Below are 18,939 nucleotides of genomic sequence, written 5' to 3' on the forward strand. Positions count from 1 at the left end.
TATTGGGGGGGCTCGGCCCCCCCAATAATTAAAAAAATTATCGCGCGCCTTGGCTCCCGCGGCCGGCGAGGGGAGCCCGGGCCGCGCGCGGCTGCTGCTGCCGCCTCTCCTGGGGGCGCCGCCTCCCCGGGCGGGAACGCTGCGGTTGCGCGAGGGAGGAGGGCGGCCCCCGGGGGCTGGGAGAGCCGGGCTGCCGTGGCCGAGAGGGCTGCTCTGCCGGGCGCCGCTGACATAATTTAAGCAAATTATCGCGCGCCTTGGCTCCCGCAGCCGGCGAGGGGAGCCCGGGCCGCGCGCGGCTGCTGCTGCTGCCGCCGCCGTTTGTGGTCATGGCGGAGCTGCCGCCTAGGGAGGAGGGGAGAGGGGGCTGGCGGGGGGGGCAGGCGGTGAAGGGGGCTTGGCTGCGCTCTCTCTCTCTCTCGCTCTCTCTCGGGCTCTCTCTCTCTCTCTCTCTCTCTGGCTCTCTCATAGGCGCCGACTCCATGGGGCTAGGCGCAGCACGCTCTCCCCTATTCGCTCACGAGGAGGCGGCGCCACTTTATTTGCATATTCATGAGCTTATTTATTATTCATGAGCTTTCCCGGGCCCCCCCAATATTTTTTATAAGTCCGCGTCCCTGTGCTGTGCTTGCCCCACCCGTCTGCTGAATGGGCCTGTGTTCTGTTCTGACAGCTCCTGTTTACATTTGGGGCGCGTCTCCTGAATAGATGCGGTGTGTGACGAAAACGGACGGCCTCCTTCCTTTCCTATCCCAGCGCTTTCGGGAAAGCGATGCAGCACATTTTGTCTTTGGCAAGCAGCAGAGGAATTCCCACTGTCGATCCTGCCGCTCTCTGTTGTGCAAGCCACCCCCGCGCCGTCGTTTCTACACTCGTCCCCTGGGCCTCGCTGAACTCTCTGGGGTTATTGCGTCACACTGTTTCAGACGTCCACGTGTTCCTATTTGCTAAAAGGCAGAGAAAAGCCATTCCTTTACCATCAGTGATGACTTGAATCCGGTTTTGCTGTCTCTCGCACACACGCGATGCCCCTCTCCGCCCCCGTCTCATTTGGAAGCTACCCCGGTAACAACGATGCCAACAACTTCCTGAGAATGCATTTGCTCTTTAACGTGCTATTTCTATACTTTTTTCTAAATTAACGTGAGATGACTCACGCATTAGGAGGTGGGGAGGAGAGCCTGCTTTTTTTTCTCGGGCTAGCCCATGTTACTGTTCTGTTGTGCAATCTTTTACTGCGCTGATGCCAACTCCCCTTCATAAAGGGGGGGTGGAATTGCACAAAAACTCCCGCGATCTGTCGGAATTTCCGCTGCGATTCCACTAACACGTGCAACAATTTCGCAACCCTCTTCGTAATGGGGGGGGGGGGGGAGGGAATTGTGCATTTATTCCAAAGGGCATTTCCTGCCAAGCTGTTGGGTTTCGGCATATCCGGGCCAAACACAAGCCAGTCCCGCGCAATGCAATCCGACGCGTGTCTACTCGGAAGTAAGCGCCCTGAGGTTCAGTGGGACTTGGGAGTATAGCGCTGCTCCCTGAACTTTCGTGGGCAGCGCAGCAGCTGCTACTGCGGGGGGGGGGGGACACGGGACACGTGCGTGGCGGTGGGCGCTCGCAGATGCGTGTACGACGCGTGTCTGCACGCGGAAGGCATCTACAGACGCGCGCTGAAACTCACGGGGAGAAATGACCGTGGCGCCGGCTTGCCAAAAAGCCCCCTGGGCCAGTTTTAAGGTGTCACCCTCGTCGCGAACTTTAGACCTCCAACTCCTCTCTTCTTACCCAACGTTAAATGCATTTATTCATCCTACCAAAAAAACCCCACCCCATCCTCACGCACAAATGGTAAGGCAGGTTCTGGGTTCGAATCAAACCCTGCCTCCGTTTTCGCGCGGGCTTAGGGTTCCTCTTCTCTACCGCCAAGCCTTCCTCTGAGGGGAAACCAAAGCAGGGCGTCTCTAGATCTCCGCCTAAAGCGCTCCACAGCCCGGTCAACACGCACGTGTGAGCGCAGCTCGCGGGGACAGACTGAGGAGCGAAGCGTGGTGCGCGCGTACGCGCAGGGCTGCAAGCCTAGCTGCTACTACGACACGGAGGCGAGCCGGCGAGCGAGCGAAATAAACCGTCGTCGTCATTTCGCTGAGGCGAAATTTCTGTCGGGCGCGGAAGAGAACAAACTCCCCGCGCTTCTCTTTCTTTCTTCGGCGCGCGGATGTTTTTAGGGCGCCCTTTCGCCTGCCTTGCCCGTGCCAGGCACCGGAAAACACAATGTGGAACTTTACGGGGAAGTGGCGGCGGCGGCGGCTTCTCCTCCTCCTCCTCCTCGCCTGAGGAAAACAAGCCTCGCGCCGCCCTCGGGGACCGTTAGGAGGAACTCCCGGTTCCAACGGTCACCGTGAGGGGGGGGGGGGTTGGGGGGTGTCACGCGCGACAACCCCCATAGTGACGTCACACACAAAAAACCACACTCTCACACCCCGGCGCGCGCGCGCTCTTCCCGCTCGCTCGCTTCCCGTCAGTCGGCAGTCGGCGTTCCTGGTCTCCCGCCCGCTCCCTCAGAGCCGCTTCGCTCGGCCCCTCCGCTCCCCTCCCTCCTTCTCCGCCCTGCCTCGCCTCGCCTCGCCCTGCCCGGGAAATTCCGTTAGCGCCACCTCCTCCCCCCGCCTTTCCTTCGTCTTCTTTTTTTGTTGCCCCATGTTCGGTCCGGACAAACTCTTGGGGCAGCTGTCCAAGCTGGACAGATACGGGAACATGGCGTCCGTGGGGGATTTTAACCCGCTCAGCGCTAGCGTCCCGGCTACCCGAGTGGAGGTGTCGGTGTCCTGCAGGTGAGGGGAGATAAACAAAGATTTTTTTTGTAGGGGGGGTGGCGGTGTCTCTCTGTGGATGTTCGTCGTGGTTTCCTCGGTGGGTGGACGGGGAAGTGGAAGGGTGAGGGAAAACGCTGCTGTTTGAGGCGTGGGCGGACGAACGTGTGAACGGGGAACCATGGTTTAGTCTCGTGTTGTTGACCCCCCTCCCCCCTTGTCGAGAAGTGCGAGTGTGTGGGAGCGAAAGGCGTGTCGGTGGGGGAGGCGAGATCCCTCCCTGCCGTGGTGTGGAATTCCCCGATGGCACGTAGGGAAGGAGCGCGGACACGTTTCTCTCCTCCTACCCCCACTCCTGTGGGTCCCACTCCACAGGATGTTGGCTTCTCTCCTCCGTGCAATATGGGGGGAAGCGTGGGTGCCTGCGATGAACGTTGTGCCCGTGGCCCTTGAAACGGACCACGACGAAAACAGTCCGCTTAAAATAAACACGGATCGCCACAGTAATTAAGGACAACATCCCTCTTGCAGAGGGTTGGACTAGATGACCCTCGGAGCACTTTGCAATTCTGTGGTTCTTACTTGCTCTGGGAGCAGAAGGCTATCACATCTTGATCTACCTGTGGCACCTTCCCCTCCAGAAAAGGGTTATTATATTTTCTTAGTGCGACACACACATGCACTGTGATGAAAAGTTGTGTCCTGTCTTCCCTCTGTGCAATTATGTGGCAAAGGGAAATGAATACGCCAGCATAATATTTCCCTTCGCTGGATGTGGTAAGGCTAAGCTGTAACTTCTTGTTCTACCTGAGGTGGCACTTGCCTTGGTGCCATATATCCTCTCCTGTTGATGATGTAGGTGTTAGACTTGCAGTGGGTGTGTAATTCCTTTGCGTTCTAGACCAGAAATTCCTTTTTCTGTTGGTGTTGTTCTCTATGTAACTCGGGCAAGAAACTGTTCTGCCTGTCTTCCCCCACAATTTTATTTTACCAGGCTTGCTCTTCCTTGGGTGTAAGACAAGATCACATTAGGAGGCAGCTCTGTACCTCTTCACCACAGTATTTCCTAGAGGTGCGTGAAATGCAGAATTTCCATTGGTGATCTCCTGGCTTCGGATGGGATGACAATTCCCATCTCTTTGTAGTGGATCAATGTGGGAAATCCCCTTTCCTTTCTGAATAAAATGAATTGGATAAGGATCTGAAACATATCTGCCTCTGCAGACAACACCCCCTCCCCCCACCCCATGCACAGAAGGTAAAAAACTAGGTTTCTTTTTCCCCAGTCTGAATGAGATTAAAAAAGAGGGGCAGTATTTTTCCTTGTGCTGGAGTGAATTGAGGAAGATGATGGAATTAGTGTTTGCTTTTCTTCATGCACTAGCCCCATGTGATTTATTTGCAGTGCCCTTTTGCATAATTTGTGAGCTTGCTAAAGAGCTTCCTGCTCTTGTTTTGGTAATGGGTCAGCTGAGAATTTGTAAATCAGGGTACAAGAAGACTGAATGCTATCTGTTACAGTAAGAAGTAAATTGCAGGGAAATGTTTACTGGATTATCTCAGTGCAAACATGAGAAGTGTATTGTATGCTCCTGTTACTTACTTCTGGAGACAGATTTCTTAATCACATTTATCCTGAAGTAATTGGTTTGAAATCTTGTTAAGGAGCAGGCCATTCAAACAGCTTTCTCCACACCCACCCATATCCTTTTTCCTGTAGCCAAAAATGAAATGTTAGCCCTTTAAAATACAGTTATTGTGGCATTTCAGGCAAGAGAATAGTTGAATCAAAATACTATTGAGAGAGAAAATTGAAATTGGTAGTGCATATTATGAAGTCAGCATCCTTTGTCTTTTATGGTTGCCTCTTTTTTATTTTAATAGGAATCTTTACAGAGTCTCCTATCTTGGAGCTCAAACAAAGATTCGTAACTTATTTCTCATATAACTCTTTTAATTGAAGAATATGTAAATTATTCATGTTCAGAAACATGGAAAATTCTTTTGGCTTTGATTTTTTTCTTGAATGATTATGCCTGGAGTACAATTCATTTATAGCTTCTATACATTTTCAGAGGCCTTCATCAAGAAAATCAGATAAAACGGAGTAGTCCTTTCTTATTCAGGAGTATTTTCTAGGTTTCGTAGCATTTATTTTTGAATGTTTAATGATAAAATAAACCAGGAGCTTTGTGTGTTGGTTTGCAATACAGAGGTATATTTGTCATGTCACCAAAAATAGTTAAAGACCAGTATCAAATGTTGGCAAAACATGGTGTGATCTGGTTTTTACTAGTTCTTTGGAGGAGAGTTGTCATGGAAGTCCTGGTGAAAGGCAACAGTCTCTTGTTTCTTTCTTTTCATGGTTGCATTTCCACGAAAACATAATTTGATGTTCTTTAAAAATCACTCCCCCACCAAGCCTGCTTCTATAGATGTAATTTGTTTAGATTTAGAATCATGGCACTGGGAGAAAATTGAAATTCATCTGTGTCTTATACAACATTAACCCAGAATGAATGCCACCTCCTATACACAGCTGCAATCACCAACTCAAGGTTAGGATTCTGTTTTCACCTGCTTTCAACCTGTTTAGGTTCTGCTTTCAACCTATTTAGGTTGAAAGCTACATTTTTTACCCATTGGCATCCTGCTTGTAAGTACAAGGTATTTTCTGCTTTACATAGCCCCTACAGTGCAGGCCTCCCTGCAAATGTGTCTTGAAAACTCTTCCGTGCCAGACTGCCTTTCCTTGGTAATGTCTATGCCACTGAATCAGACTCCCTGCTTCCGTCAACATTTTTTTTACAGTACTTCACAGTATACGTTAATGTATCTCATCTCATGCCAACTGTGAAACACTTAAAATACATAAATTCGACAGATTAAGAGAACTTAATATAGATCAGTTATCTTGAGTATGTGTCTCTAGTATACGGTAACTCCTGTACTCTGGCAGCTTCCACCATGTTTGATACCTCTTACAGACTGGTCCATGCATAAGGAGAAAACAGGAGGTACTACAGTATTATAATAAATAAGCATAGGTGCTTCCAGGTTTAGGAAGATTTGTAGGGAACTTGACTCAAATATTAAAAACCAAGCAAACAGCCCATCCTTCAGAAGAAAGGAGTTACCGGTCCTTTACCATTACTGTACCTTTTACCTGTACCAAATCCCAGAGTGATTGTTTTGATCTAAGTTCATAAGTTATCTGCCTGTATTTAGTTTTATTATATCTCCTGCCACTTTCTGTGGATACTTTCTTGTGACTTTAAGTTTTGTTGGCCTTAATACAGTACTGCTGAAACAGACATGACAGAGGAAATCAGTGAAGACCTCCCAATACTTTGTTTGGAATGAACTGCTATATTCTGATGTAGTCTAAAAGTGATTTAGCACTCTTAGTGGTGAACCTTGAATAAGCAGATATTTCAGATTTTTTACCAAGTATACATGGAAAGTAACAGGGAACAAGTAACAGGGAAATGTGAATCCATTTAAGTAGCCTGAACTGTCTAGTTCTTTGATAATAAAAGTCCATAATAAGAACCTCCATGTAAATTTCTGATTAGCTACATTGGCCATTTATAGCAGAGATGCAGCTTCTTTTACCAATGATACAAAAACCAATCTGTGAAGATTCTGATTTTTACGGGTCTCAGACTGTAGGGGCCCCAGAAGGACAATTGCTCCAGGCACAAAATTCTGAAGGGCACAACCAAGTTCTCCCACAACAGGCTCCCTCATCAAGGCCATGTGGCTGAGCTGCTGCCACAGTCCAGAGATGTGGGGAGGCAAGCTGCACCCAGGCTGGGCCTTTGGGGTTGGGGCAGCAGTGGTGCCTCCCCGTGGCTGTCAAAGGGACGCCTAAGCACATGCCCCACCCTAGGCCGGCCAAGAGGCGAGGTTGGGCTGGCTCAGCCAGCCTTTCACTCAGTCACACATGCTCCCGCAGCATGCAGGCATCTCACCTTCTCAGCCTTGGCGTCACCTCCATCCAGTGGGTGACAAGCATAGAGTAACTGAGAGATAGTCTCACTCAGCCCAGTTACTTGGAAGCCCCGCTCGCATTAGGTACCTGCCATGCCAAGGTGCGGTGCAGCTCTGAGGCAGTGTCCCAGCCACTGAAGAAACAACAGTAGAGTGCTCTTCTTGCCTTTTGCTGCTGGGCAGACAGGGAAGGGGGTGAGGAGCCAGCAGCAAAGGCAGTGCTTTGGGGCTATTGCTCCAGTTAAGCAACAGTTGCTTGGGGCTTCACTCTGAGGGAGGCTGAGGGAGAAGGGCGGCAGGGGCTGGAGGGCCAAGGGGTGGCCTCTGGTATTTCAGGGGGTAGGAGAATAAGCAGCCCTTCAACATGGCACACAGCAGTGGCAGAGACCTCCACAAGGGCAAGTACTTGGTGCTGCACACTGCCTTGCTGTGCACCTCCTCCTCAGCCACTGCTATTGTGATTTTGGCCAGCTTTCCCAGCATCTCCAATACTGACCCACTGATCCCTCTGCTGGATTGAGACTCTCTTACACTACCTTTTCCTCTCCCCACTTCTTCTCTCTTGCCCCCCCGATACTTCACACGCTTAATGGTTTACGGGGTGCAATACTTGCCTTGCCCTGGGCACTGGCAACCCACCCTCCGCCATGAGTCTCAGATTCCCATAAAAATGTAGAACTTCATTCTTAGAGTTGGTCTACTTGTCAGTTGACTTCTGAAGCTGCAATCTAAACCAGTGGTTGGCAGTGGTGGGATTTGATAGACTGGCATAGTCACTGCCATGCCCACAGCTCTGCAGCTTGCAGCAGCTTGGGGGGTGTGATGAAGAAGAATGCAGCTTTGCAATGGCAGCTCCCAGGCCGGCACAGTGAAGCAATCAAGCTTGGACCTGTCATCACTTGCCAATGGTAGGACTGGCAGTTAATTAAAATACGACTTAAAATGCAGCTTCATTTTAGTAGTAGACCAGAAATCAAGACCATAAAGGAAGGAAACATCAGATGTTCACCCAAGCCAGCTATCCATGGGCCAGCAAAAAAGCCAAGGGAAAATTTATATACCAAATCCCATATAAGGGGTCAGAGTGAGTCTAAGCCAAAGGCTCAAGTCTTTCTGGCCCTCGGAAAGATGTCAAATCCCGCAGGGCCCTGGACTCTTGTAACAGAGCATTCCACCAAGTTGGGTCCAGTGCTGAAAAGGCCCTGGCCCTAGTTGAGACCAATCTAAGCTCCTTGAGGCTTGGGACCTCCCAAGTGTTGTTATTTATGGACCTTAAGGTCCTCCGCGGGGCATACCAGGAGAGGCGGTCCCGTAGGTACAAGGGTCCTAGGCCGCATAGGACTTTAAAGGTCAAAACCAGCACCTTAAACCTGACCCTGTACTCCACCGGGAGCCAGTGCAGCTGGTAAAGCACTGGATGAATGTGATCCCGTGGCAAGGACCCCGTAAGGAGCCTTACTATGGTATTTTGCACCTGCTGGAGTTTCTGGGTCAGCTTCAAGGGCAGCCCCGCATAGAGCGAGTTACAATAGTCAAGCCTGGAGGTGACTGTTGCATGGATCACTGGGGCCAGATCAGGGCAAGAAAGGTAAGGGACCAACTGCTTAATATGGCAGAGATGGAAATGTGCCACCTTTGCTGTGGCTGCAACCTGCGCCTCCATAGAAAGGGAAGCGTCAAAGGTTACACCCAAACTCTTGACAGAAGGCGCTGACACTAATTGAGCCCCTGCAAGAGATGGGAGTTGGCCCCCCAACCCCATGCCGTCCCAACCCAGCCAGAGGACCTCTGTCTTTGAAGGATTTAACTTCAACAGGCTCCCACGCAGCCATCCAGCCACAGCTTCCAAGGATCTGGGTCAGAGTCAGGGCTCCAAACTCCGGACAATCTGGGCAAGGGGGCGCATAAAGATATTGAAAAGCATTGGGGAAAGGATTGCGCCCTGCGGCACCCCACACACCAAGGAGTGCCGTGACGACAACTCCTTCCCTAGCGCCTGTTAAACCAGGTTCAGTCCCATTGCTCATTTGCTGCTGATAGCAACATTTCCTGGTTTAGCAGCTTGGGAATTAAGCATAAAAAATGGGCCTTTAATTTCTTTCAAGACAGGTGCCTGTTGTACTATATCAGCAAGAGGGAACCTGTTCAGTATTAATAGCACATTTGCCATAATAGCAAATGTGCACATGTTATGTGATTTATGATTCACATAAAAATTAATTATCATTCGAGATGTACAAGCTCCATTGCGTCAAGCTCAATCTTGTTAGGATGCCTTGAAACCCTTAAATTGGTTGCAGCATAGACATAATTAGACATCATACCAAACCATGGCTTGTATTTTCTTTAGTTTAGAATCCAAATAAACATTTGGGTTTCCAAACAGAAGAAACTGTAGTTTGATACTTTTTTCTATATGATCAGCATTCAGATCTCTAGGTGCAGCAGCCTCTGGAAAGAAAGCAGTGGCTCTCTGGTATGTCAATTCAGTCAGCAAGATAACCCATAGATAATGCAAAATAAAACCATGGTTCTGGTTTGCTAGCCAGTCACAAAAATGGCTGCCAATTCAGACGTTGCAGTAAACCAAAATTAGCCTTCTTTAACCATAGTTTGGTATGTTTTTTGATTTGAGCCAATGAAGCAAATTTCTCATGGTAAACAGACTGCCCCCATGTGTTTGAAGTTTATTTTTCGAAAGCATGAAAGCTAGAAATCCATAGTAAACATAAAATGAGGCTCTGAGGTTTATGCCATTCTTGGAAACATGTATTTAGAGAAACATACTTATCTTTGACTCCGGAAACATAATGATTGAGTGGCTACTTGAATTAATTGTCTATTTTATAGGTAAATGCATTCAAATGTCAAAAATGGATCAGTTGCAGTATTTTATGTGGGTAATATTCTTAAGGTTTTGTTCAAATGTGTAATGCATGGCACTTGAGGTTTTGGTAAACACATGTTGAGATACATATTCACATTCAGCTGGCTTTTAGCTAAGGAAATAAAAATATATCCAAATAACTTTTCAGTATGATAGGCTAAGTTACACAAAGCAGAAGAAATTTAGTCTAGTGACACCTTAAATACTGACTTATTTTATTGTTGCATAAGTTTTTGTGAGCCTCTTTTCCCACCACACATTTTATCTTCATAGCAATTCCATGAAGTAGGTTAGACTGAGAGAGAGTGACAGGCTAGGATCACCTAATGACCTTAATGTCTGGTTGAGATTTAAACCTGGGTCTTGTAAATCTTCATATATACAGCACATACCCTTTTTATAGGCAGTTCTTTCAAGAACGTATGTGAATATTCTAGAAAAATATTTCATGTTTGACGTGGTCTTCCACAATTTAGTGAAGGTAAGACTCCTAAATATTAGAAGAGGTTTGCTAGTTTAGACCACCTTGACTTTATACTGTCAACATACTGGTCCACCTAGTCCAATATTGTCTACCCTAAGGGTTGCCAAGCTTTTTAAATCAGAAGGAGCATCTTGAATTTTGAGAAAGTGCTGTGGGCGCCAGCCACAAAATGGCTACCATGGTTGTGTGGCATAACACAAAGTCAGAAGAAATACAGTCATTGCTCCTCTCCCTTACTGGACATCCTTATACTTGTTATGGGAGGTCACCTACGTCCTGCCTGATTGTGGAAATTTCACTATTTTGATCCCTGTCCATTACTTTTGCTGTAATAATGGAACATGGGAGCATGGGACGCGGGTGGCGCTGTGGGTTAAAGCCTCAGCGCCTAGGGCTTGCTGATCGAAAGGTCGGCAGTTCGAATCCCCGCGGCGGGGTGCGCTCCCGTTGTTCGGTCCCAGCGCCTGCCAACCTAGCAGTTCGAAAGCACCCCCGGTGCAAGTAGATAAATAGGGACCGCTTACTAGCGGGAAGGTAAACGGCGTTTCCGTGTGCGGCTCTGGCTCGCCAGAGCAGCGATGTCACGCTGGCCACGTGACCCGGAAGTGTCTCTGGACAGCGCTGGCCCCCGGCCTCTTGAGTGAGATGGGCGCACAACCCTAGAGTCTGTCAAGACTGGCCCGTACGGGCAGGGGTACCTTTACCTTTTAATAACGGAACATTTCCCAGTACCAGGAAAAAATATACAGGATGGCCAAACTTTCTCTCATTCAAATACACATTCACTGCACTTGTACAAACCACAGACATACATACATCTCTCTCCCTCTCCCAACACATACATGTGAACACACACTTCACATATATACAGTCACACATACCTAACTGCATTTCCATCAAAACACAGAGCATATACTTGAGCACCCCTACATGCTCACACATTCTAAAAAGCCCCTTCATATGTGAGGGAACTGCTTGCTGTTAAAATAATAATAATTGTAATGTAACTGGCTCATTTAGCCACATGTGGTTATTTGGCAATGGCCCAAAGCTGGGCTGGCCCACCCATGAGGCAAGTTGAGGCAGCCACCTCAGGCAGCAGAATTCACTGGCACAGCAGATCCCGATGTTGATCTTTCTTTCCTGTTCCTAATGTAGAGCTTCTCTCATCCCTTCTTCAGACATCCTTCCTCCTCTTTCTCAAAAAAAAAAAAAGGGGGGGGGTTAAGAGCAGATATCATCCATAGTGAATATCAATCAAAAGAAGTCCTTTCCTTCTACCACCTTATCATTCATCATGTCCATCTTGTCTTATGGTCTAACCACTTACTTGGTTAGCTTCCTGCTTATGATGTATATATAAAAAAGATTTATCCACCACCATGTTGAGTCACAGAAACGAAAAAGCTTTACATACCTATTGTCTACAATAATGTAGATTTGGCAACAGTTTTGGTTTGTTGAGTATGACCCTAAAGCTATTTTTACATTGCAAGTTAACTTCCTTTTACACCTGTTCTTTTCCTCATTCTAGTACTCCTGTATCATGAGTTTGTTCTGAGCCAGTTCCCCTGTGCCTAGGTTTGCATGTAGAAAACTGAGTGATTCTGGATAAATCAGCAGTGTGAGGAGAGATGTATAAATCTCAGGTTGCCTTTGGTAAGTTCCTCCAAGCAACCAGTCAAGGAAGCTTTAGAAAAAATGGTGTGGGTGTTGCTCTTAGGTTACAAATGTCTAACATAAATATGTTGAATAACAAAGCTGGTAGCAACTTTTATGCAGTTACTTTCATGACTGCTACCTCTGTTTAGTTTTGTAACCTGGCATCAAAGTAGTATTGTGCTGTATTCAGCTAAATAGTTATGTTAACAGAAACTAGCACACTTCCTGCTAGTGCAATGAAACTTCCCTGTTATTTCCCACACACACACACACACCAGTGGCGTAGCGGGGGGGTGCAGGGGGGGCCGGCCGCACCGGCCGCAACATCTGGGGGTTAGGGTTAGGGGGCGCAAATCCACAGGTTAGGGGGCGCAAATTACTTGCCTTGCCCTGGGTGCTGACAACCCACGCTACGCCACTGCCACACACACATTTCCCTATGCCCCCCCCCCCCGATCTATTCCAGAGGGTTGGGGCAATGCCTTTTTGCAAGGGGCCAGAGGGGGAGATCATTCTATCAGGCCAGTAGAAATGAATATACTTACAGGACAATTTCCTTAGTGCCATGTTGAATACAATGCAATCACCATAACAAGCAAAACACTTTAAAGAATTTGTAGTATTAACTTTATGGCTATAAACAGTGATCATAGTGTGTCTTTATCAAAGTTCAGCTGTTTGACTACAGTCCAGTCCAAAAAACCATAGCTACAGAAAACCTTATTAATATAATACAATTTTTAATGGTGTCTTTTATCACGAGTTGAGATTTTGGGGACTTAATTCTAAACTGTAGTTTATCATTGCATGAATGAGTCTCAGCAGGAACCGGGGTCACACCATCCCTTCTTCCCCCCTCTGACACAACTATGTGGAAGAGATTGGATGTTTCCATGTTTAAGCTAACTAGAGTTCCTGATTAAGATCCAAATTTGGGGAACTTTGGTTAGTTTTAAACAAGCCAGGACCAAACTCTGGTTTATTATCTGGTTGGTTCTCAAACCATAGTTTGAATCGGCCTTCCTTGCATTTGAACTGATAGGAGTGATAGAAAAACTGGACAGACCTCTATATTCTGTGAAAAGCGGGATGTGAATGAAGAAACCACTCAATCCAGACAAGACAGATCCACTAATAATTAGGAATTCAGGGGTCTGGGGAAGTACACAGCCTTTTCTAGATGAGGCTGCACTTCCTCTTAAAGAGCAGGTTTGTAGCTCAGAAGTACTGTTAGGTTTGGCTGTTAACGCTGAATGTTCACATTTCTTCTGGGGGAGAAAGCTCTTGTGTGCCAGCTACAGGTTTATTACCGTGATCTATGTTCTTCTAAGATCCAGGGTAAATGATCTGCAGTGCATTAGGGTGAAAACTGTTTGAAAACTTCAGCTGCATCAGAACATGGCAACTAGATAACTGTCCATAACAAGTTAGTCTGAACATATTTTACCTGTATTAAAAGGACTTCCCATTTAAGCATCCAAATAAAATAAACATTTTTCTGTAATTGGTCAGTATTTTATCAGCTCATGTGACATTCATATATATATTGCCCTTAGAAATGAACATGGATGTTAAGTGTTGTTGCTTTTTATTCCACCCTCTGTATACAACAACTTATAAAAGTTGTTGTATACAGTTGTTGTTGTTGTTGTATCCCAGCAATCCTCTGGCCACCAAGCCACTCTGCTTTCCTTTCAGGTCTTCTTTCTTCCTCCTTGATCTTCTTCCACTTCTGTTGCCTTCTCCTGGCTGTCCATCACAATCTCCAGTCGTGGACCCTTCAACCATATAGCCAGCTCCTAGCCATATAAGCACTTATTCTGGCCACTCTAGTCCAACCCCCGCCAAATTCAAAACTTGTACCCGTCAATCAGAACGTGCGGAACTTCTGATAGGTTTGATTGCATCATAGGTAGAAACCTAGTTTGGAACTACATTGAATGAAAGCTTAAATTAGGAGAAATTGTACTTTCTTTATACCTTGTACTCTACAACATTTTGTTACAGAAAGGTTGTCCTTTTCAAGCGAGCCATTATGATAATGCCCTTGTTCTCACACCAAAGATCACTGCCTTAGTGCCTCTGTCTTCCCTTGTATGTCATACATTACTTGAAAACTTTATCTACCCACTTTATTTCTTTACTCAGCAAGATATTGTCTACCATAAAACTTTTATTGTTGTCATCCTCCTGCCTTGAGACCTTGTGGTGAAGGGTAGGTAAGGAATATAATTAAATAAACAAACTGATTGCGGGAGGAAGGGAAGCTGACAAGAGCCGAGGAGGGTCTGGTTTCGATTATATCTTCCTCATTGGATGAAGGTGAAAAAAATTATGAGTATTTAAATTGGGAAGAGGTAGAATTTAGCATTGACATATGCTGGAGATTTAGAGAGGCTGGAGCGCTATAGGCTAAAGTTCAAGTACCAAGGACACTTGGTGAAAGATACTACAGTATATATAAGTGTTTATTTGCTAATGCAAGAAGCTGCTGAGCAAAGATAGATGAGCTGGAGTGCTTGGTCTGAGAGGACAACATAGATATGATGGGTATAACATAAGCCTGATGGAATATATTAATTATAGTTGATCCTCTAGAGACCCACAACAAAAGTAAAATAGCTGGTGTCTGTTTTTAAAATGCGAGGCTAGCACACAGAGAGCCCCAGTAGCAGAATATTAAGTCCCATCATTAGGCAGATTAATGAAGCACAGGAATAGGCTATTAAACCTTATTTATTCTGTTTGTTCAGCTGCATAAGGCAGCTGACCCCCTTTAACCCCTTTTTCAATAAATACACTACAGACTGCAAAGTAAGTTTGAAATGCTTTACTTACAGTTTCTTAGTCTCAGACATGCATTTTCCTTACACAGCAGCAATAAAATAAGGCATGTAAAACACTATTAGTAGAAATACAGCAATTATAGCTTCAGAGCCTGGAACAGGGGTCAGCAAACTTTTTCAGTAGGGGGCCGGTCCATTGTCCCTCAGACCTTGTGGGGGGCCGGACTATATTTTTTTTGGGGGGGGGGGAATGAACGAATTCCTATGCCCCACAAGTAACCCAGAGATGCACTTTAAATAAAAGCACACATTCTACTCATGTAAAAACACGCTGATTCCCGTACCGTCCACAGGCTGGATTTAGAAGGCGATTGGGCCAGATCCGGCCCCTGGGCCTTAGTTTGCCTGCCCATGGTCTGGAAGGTACCGGGCTCGTCTGTCTCCATGGCTTGCAGTGAAAGGGGTGGGGGACACTGGAAACAGGCTTCACTTTCTCCCTCTCAAGGGAAGAGGAGGCATGACTTTACTGAGCCTATTCTAGCAGTAAGAACTCCGTGGTCCTTAACTCATTCACATAAAGGTAAAGGTAAAGGTACCTCTGCCCGTACGGGCCAGTCTTGACAGACTCTGGGGTTGTGCGCCCATCTCACTTAAGAGGCTGGGGGCCAGCGCTGTCCGGAGACACTTCCGGGTCACATGGCCAGCGTGACATCGCTGCTCTGGCAAGCCAGAGCCGCACACGGAAACGCTGTTTACCTTCCCGCTAGTAAGCGGTCCCTATTTATCTACTTGCACCTGGGGGTGCTTTCGAACTGCTAGGTTGGCAGGCAACTCATTCACATACTAACTAGCAAATATGTATTGTTAGGTTTGTTTGCTAAAATCTCCCACACATAAGAGGAAACTTCCTAAAAATGAGGCTGTGGAAGTTGAAAGCCAAAGTCAAGAGGGTCTAATCTCTCCAAAATATTTGGGGTTGTTTAAAATCACAATAGTAGAAGCTCAGCTAGACTGTATACAACAGATCAGGAAAGGAACCACCAGGACCAAGAAAAACGCAAGTCTTGTCCAAATGAGAGAAACAGAACACAGACTTTGATAAAAGAAATACAAACAAACAATAAGGTATGCTAAAAAAGAATTTGAGGAACATATTTCTAAAAGCATGAGGATACCACCAACTTAAAAATAATAATATCGGGAGACCCGCTAGGGAGGTGGCTGGATGTTTGAATGGCAACTGAGTCAAAGGTATGCTAAAGGAGGAAAATAAGATTTGCAGAAAAGCTGTGTGTTTTCAGGTCTCATTCGCAAAGTAAAAACTGACAAATAACCTGGTCCTGATGGCATCAACTCAAGAACTCAGATGTGACATTTCTGATCTTATATCAAAAAATATGTAACTTGCCTCTAAGATTAGCCTCTGTACTGAGGACTGGAAGGTGACCTGTGTAATGCCACCTTTTAAAAAAGGATCTGGGGGTGAGGAGGATCTAAGAAACGACAGATTGCTTAGTTCCAGAAAAACTGGTGGAAAACATTGTTAAAGATAATATTACAAAGCATTTTGCTGAGCAGAATCAGAATTGCTTCTGCAAAAGAAAGGATTTATCCACACTTGTGTTTTGCCCTGCTCTTTCCAGGCAGAGGTCTATGCTTTAATGCTCCATGTCTGAGCCATTTTGTTTTTGGTTTTTGTGCTGAGCTTTCCCCATAAAAACCAGCCCTTTAAAGTTGAATAATAGCAAACACCAATTTTGGTTTTCCACAGATTGATATTTGCTCCAATTGAACTTTAAAGAGCAGGTTTTTGCAGGGAAAGCTCCAGAGCAAAAAAAAGGGGGGGTATAGACATGGAGCTTTAAATTGCATACAATGTCTGGAAAGAGCAGAGCAAAGATAATTTTGGATAAGCCCTTAGTTCTTTCTTACTAACCTCTTAGCATTCTTTGAGAGTGCCAATTAGTACAGCATATAGATGGTGATCCAGATGACAATGTGTACTCTGAATACCAGAAAATGTTTGATAAAGTCCCTCACCAGACTCTTGAGTGAGCTTGTCAGTCATGGGATAAGAGGAGAGACACTCTTATGGAACTGGCTAAGAAACAAGAAGCAGGGAGGAAGAAAAAAATATTCAGTTATTCCAGCTGAGGGATATGGAAAATGGAGTCTCCCAGGTACAGTGGTACCTCGAGTTGCGGACTCAATCTGTTCCAGGGTGCCGTTTGCACCCCGAAAAGTCTGCAACTAGAGCACCGCTTCTGTGCACACGCTTGGCGCAATAGAGCACTTCTGCGCGTGCGCGAAGTGTGCAGATTGTTTCTGTGCATGCATGTGTGGTGAACCCGGAAGTAAACACTTCCGGGTTTGCCACGTTCGTAACCTGAAAAGTCGCAACATGAAGCAGAAGCAACACAAGGTATGACTCTATTGGTAAAGAGACCCGTGCTTTTTATCTTGTTCATAAACTATCTAGAGTTGGCAGTGAGAAGCGAGGTACGCATGTTTGCTGATAGTGCCAAATTATTCAGGGTGGTTAAAGCAAAAAGGGATTGGGAGGAGCTCCAAAAGGATTTCTCCAACCTGAGAGGAGGGTCAATAAAATGGCAAATGTAATTCTATTTAAGGAAGTATGAAGTGATTGATTCACATTGGGACACCTCTCCCAATTTCACATATACATTCATAGGGTCTGAACTGGCAGTGGCTGACTGGGAACAAAACCTTGGGATCGTAGTGGATAGTTTGATGAATATGTTGATCCTAGTATGAGGAAGCTGTGAAAAAAGCAAATTACCTACATGCTAGGGATCACTAGGGAGGGGATTGGGAATAGAACTGCCAATATCATAATGCCGTTATACAATTATGGTGTGAGTACTACACCAACTATGGTGTGAATACTGCATATAGTTCTGTTTGCTTAACCTTTGGTTGCAAAAGGGCGACCAAAACTTTTGGTTGCAAAAGGGCAACCAATGCTCTAAGGGTTTGGAGCATTGCTGCTGTGAGGAGAGGTCTCAACATTTGAGGCATTTTAATTTAGGGGAAAGATAGGTAAGTGGGGACATGTTAAAAGGTAAAGGTAAAGGACCCCTGACGGTTAAGTCCAGTCGCGAACGACTCTGGGGTTGCAGCGCTCATCTCGCTTTACTGGCCGAGGGAGCCGACATTTGTCAGCAGTTTTTCCGGGTCATGTGGCCAGCATAACTAAGCCGCTTCTGGCAAAACCAGAGCAGCGTACGGAAACACCGTTTATTTTCTACTTGCACTTTGATGTGGTTTTGAACTGCTAGGTTGGCAGGAGCTGGGACCGAGCAACGGGAGCTTACCCTGTCATGGGGATTCGAACCTCCGAGCTTCCAATTGGCAAGACCTAGGCTCAGTGTTTAAGACCACAGCGCCACCCGCGCCCAGAGAGGGACATGTTAGAAGTATATAAAATCATGCATAGTGTGGATTAAGTGGACACAGTGAAGTTTCTCTCTCATAAAACTAGAACTTGGGGCAGTCCAATGAAATTGAAAGCTAGAACATTCAGGGCAGGTGAAGTCCTTATTCACACAGAGCATAGTGATACTAAGAAATTTATTCCCACAAGATAATGTGATAGACACCCACTTGGATATCTTAAAAAGAGGATTAGACAAAGGGCTATTGTGAAGGACAGACCCTGGCTCCGCCTCCTGAGTGGAGTTTCAGCCAATCAGGAAAGTAGGCAGTTAGAACCTCACAGTTAGAACTGTGAGGTCATAACCGTCGGCAGGAGCCCAGATGGGGCTTGTCTGTCAGAAGCCCCATCTGGGCTCCTGCCCTTTCTTGTAAAGATCCTAGAAGGGGCTGGGAGTTTTTTTCTCCTAGAACAAGAGCAATTTCCATTCCTTTCTAGGAGGAATGAGTCTATTCAGAGCAGTGGTGTAGCGTGGTAGTGGGGCTGCGGGCGGGGCACAGCGTCATAGTGACCTCTGCCCACTGCAGCAGTTGGGGGGGGCATGTCCTGCCCCGTCCTGAGCTGTTGTGTCCTTCTCATCGCCCTCCAGCTTGGGGGGTGGCTGAGAAGGTTGCAACAGGCATGGACCCTGGCCCTTCGATCCCAGCACTGCTTTTGCGAGCTGCGCTGCTTGCAGGGAGGGTGTCGTGAGCTGTGGTGTCCTCCTCATGATGTCCTCCAGCTGGGGGGTGACATCCTGTTGCATCTCAGCCGCTTCCCAGCTGGAAGGTGGCGTGGGAAGGACGCAACAGCTCACGACACCCTCCCTGCAAGCAGCGCAGCTCGCAAAAGCAGTGCTGGGCTTGCAGGGGCCAGGGGCCATG

General features: G+C 46.7%; 1 protein-coding gene across 3 annotated transcripts in view; it reads left to right on the top strand.

The window, feature by feature from the left end:
• The first annotated feature begins 2,491 nt into the window (after positions 1–2,491).
• Positions 2,492–18,939, top strand: part of CPNE8 (copine 8) — a 55,201-nt gene continuing 38,753 nt past the window's right edge. Inside the window, exon 1 of one of the 3 annotated variants that reach the window (XR_013394554.1) lies at positions 2,492–2,831. Coding sequence is in view for 2 of the 3 variants with exons in the window: in XM_028745840.2 (XP_028601673.1) it covers positions 2,698–2,831 (134 nt within the window). In the remaining variant the exon portion in view is untranslated. The remainder of the gene's footprint in view (positions 2,832–18,939) is intronic. The other 2 variants (XM_028745840.2, XM_028745841.2) reach the window with 2 other exon arrangements.

This window comes from Podarcis muralis, chromosome 10, assembly GCF_964188315.1.
Source record: "Podarcis muralis chromosome 10, rPodMur119.hap1.1, whole genome shotgun sequence".
Classification (NCBI taxonomy): Eukaryota; Metazoa; Chordata; class Lepidosauria; order Squamata; family Lacertidae; genus Podarcis; species Podarcis muralis.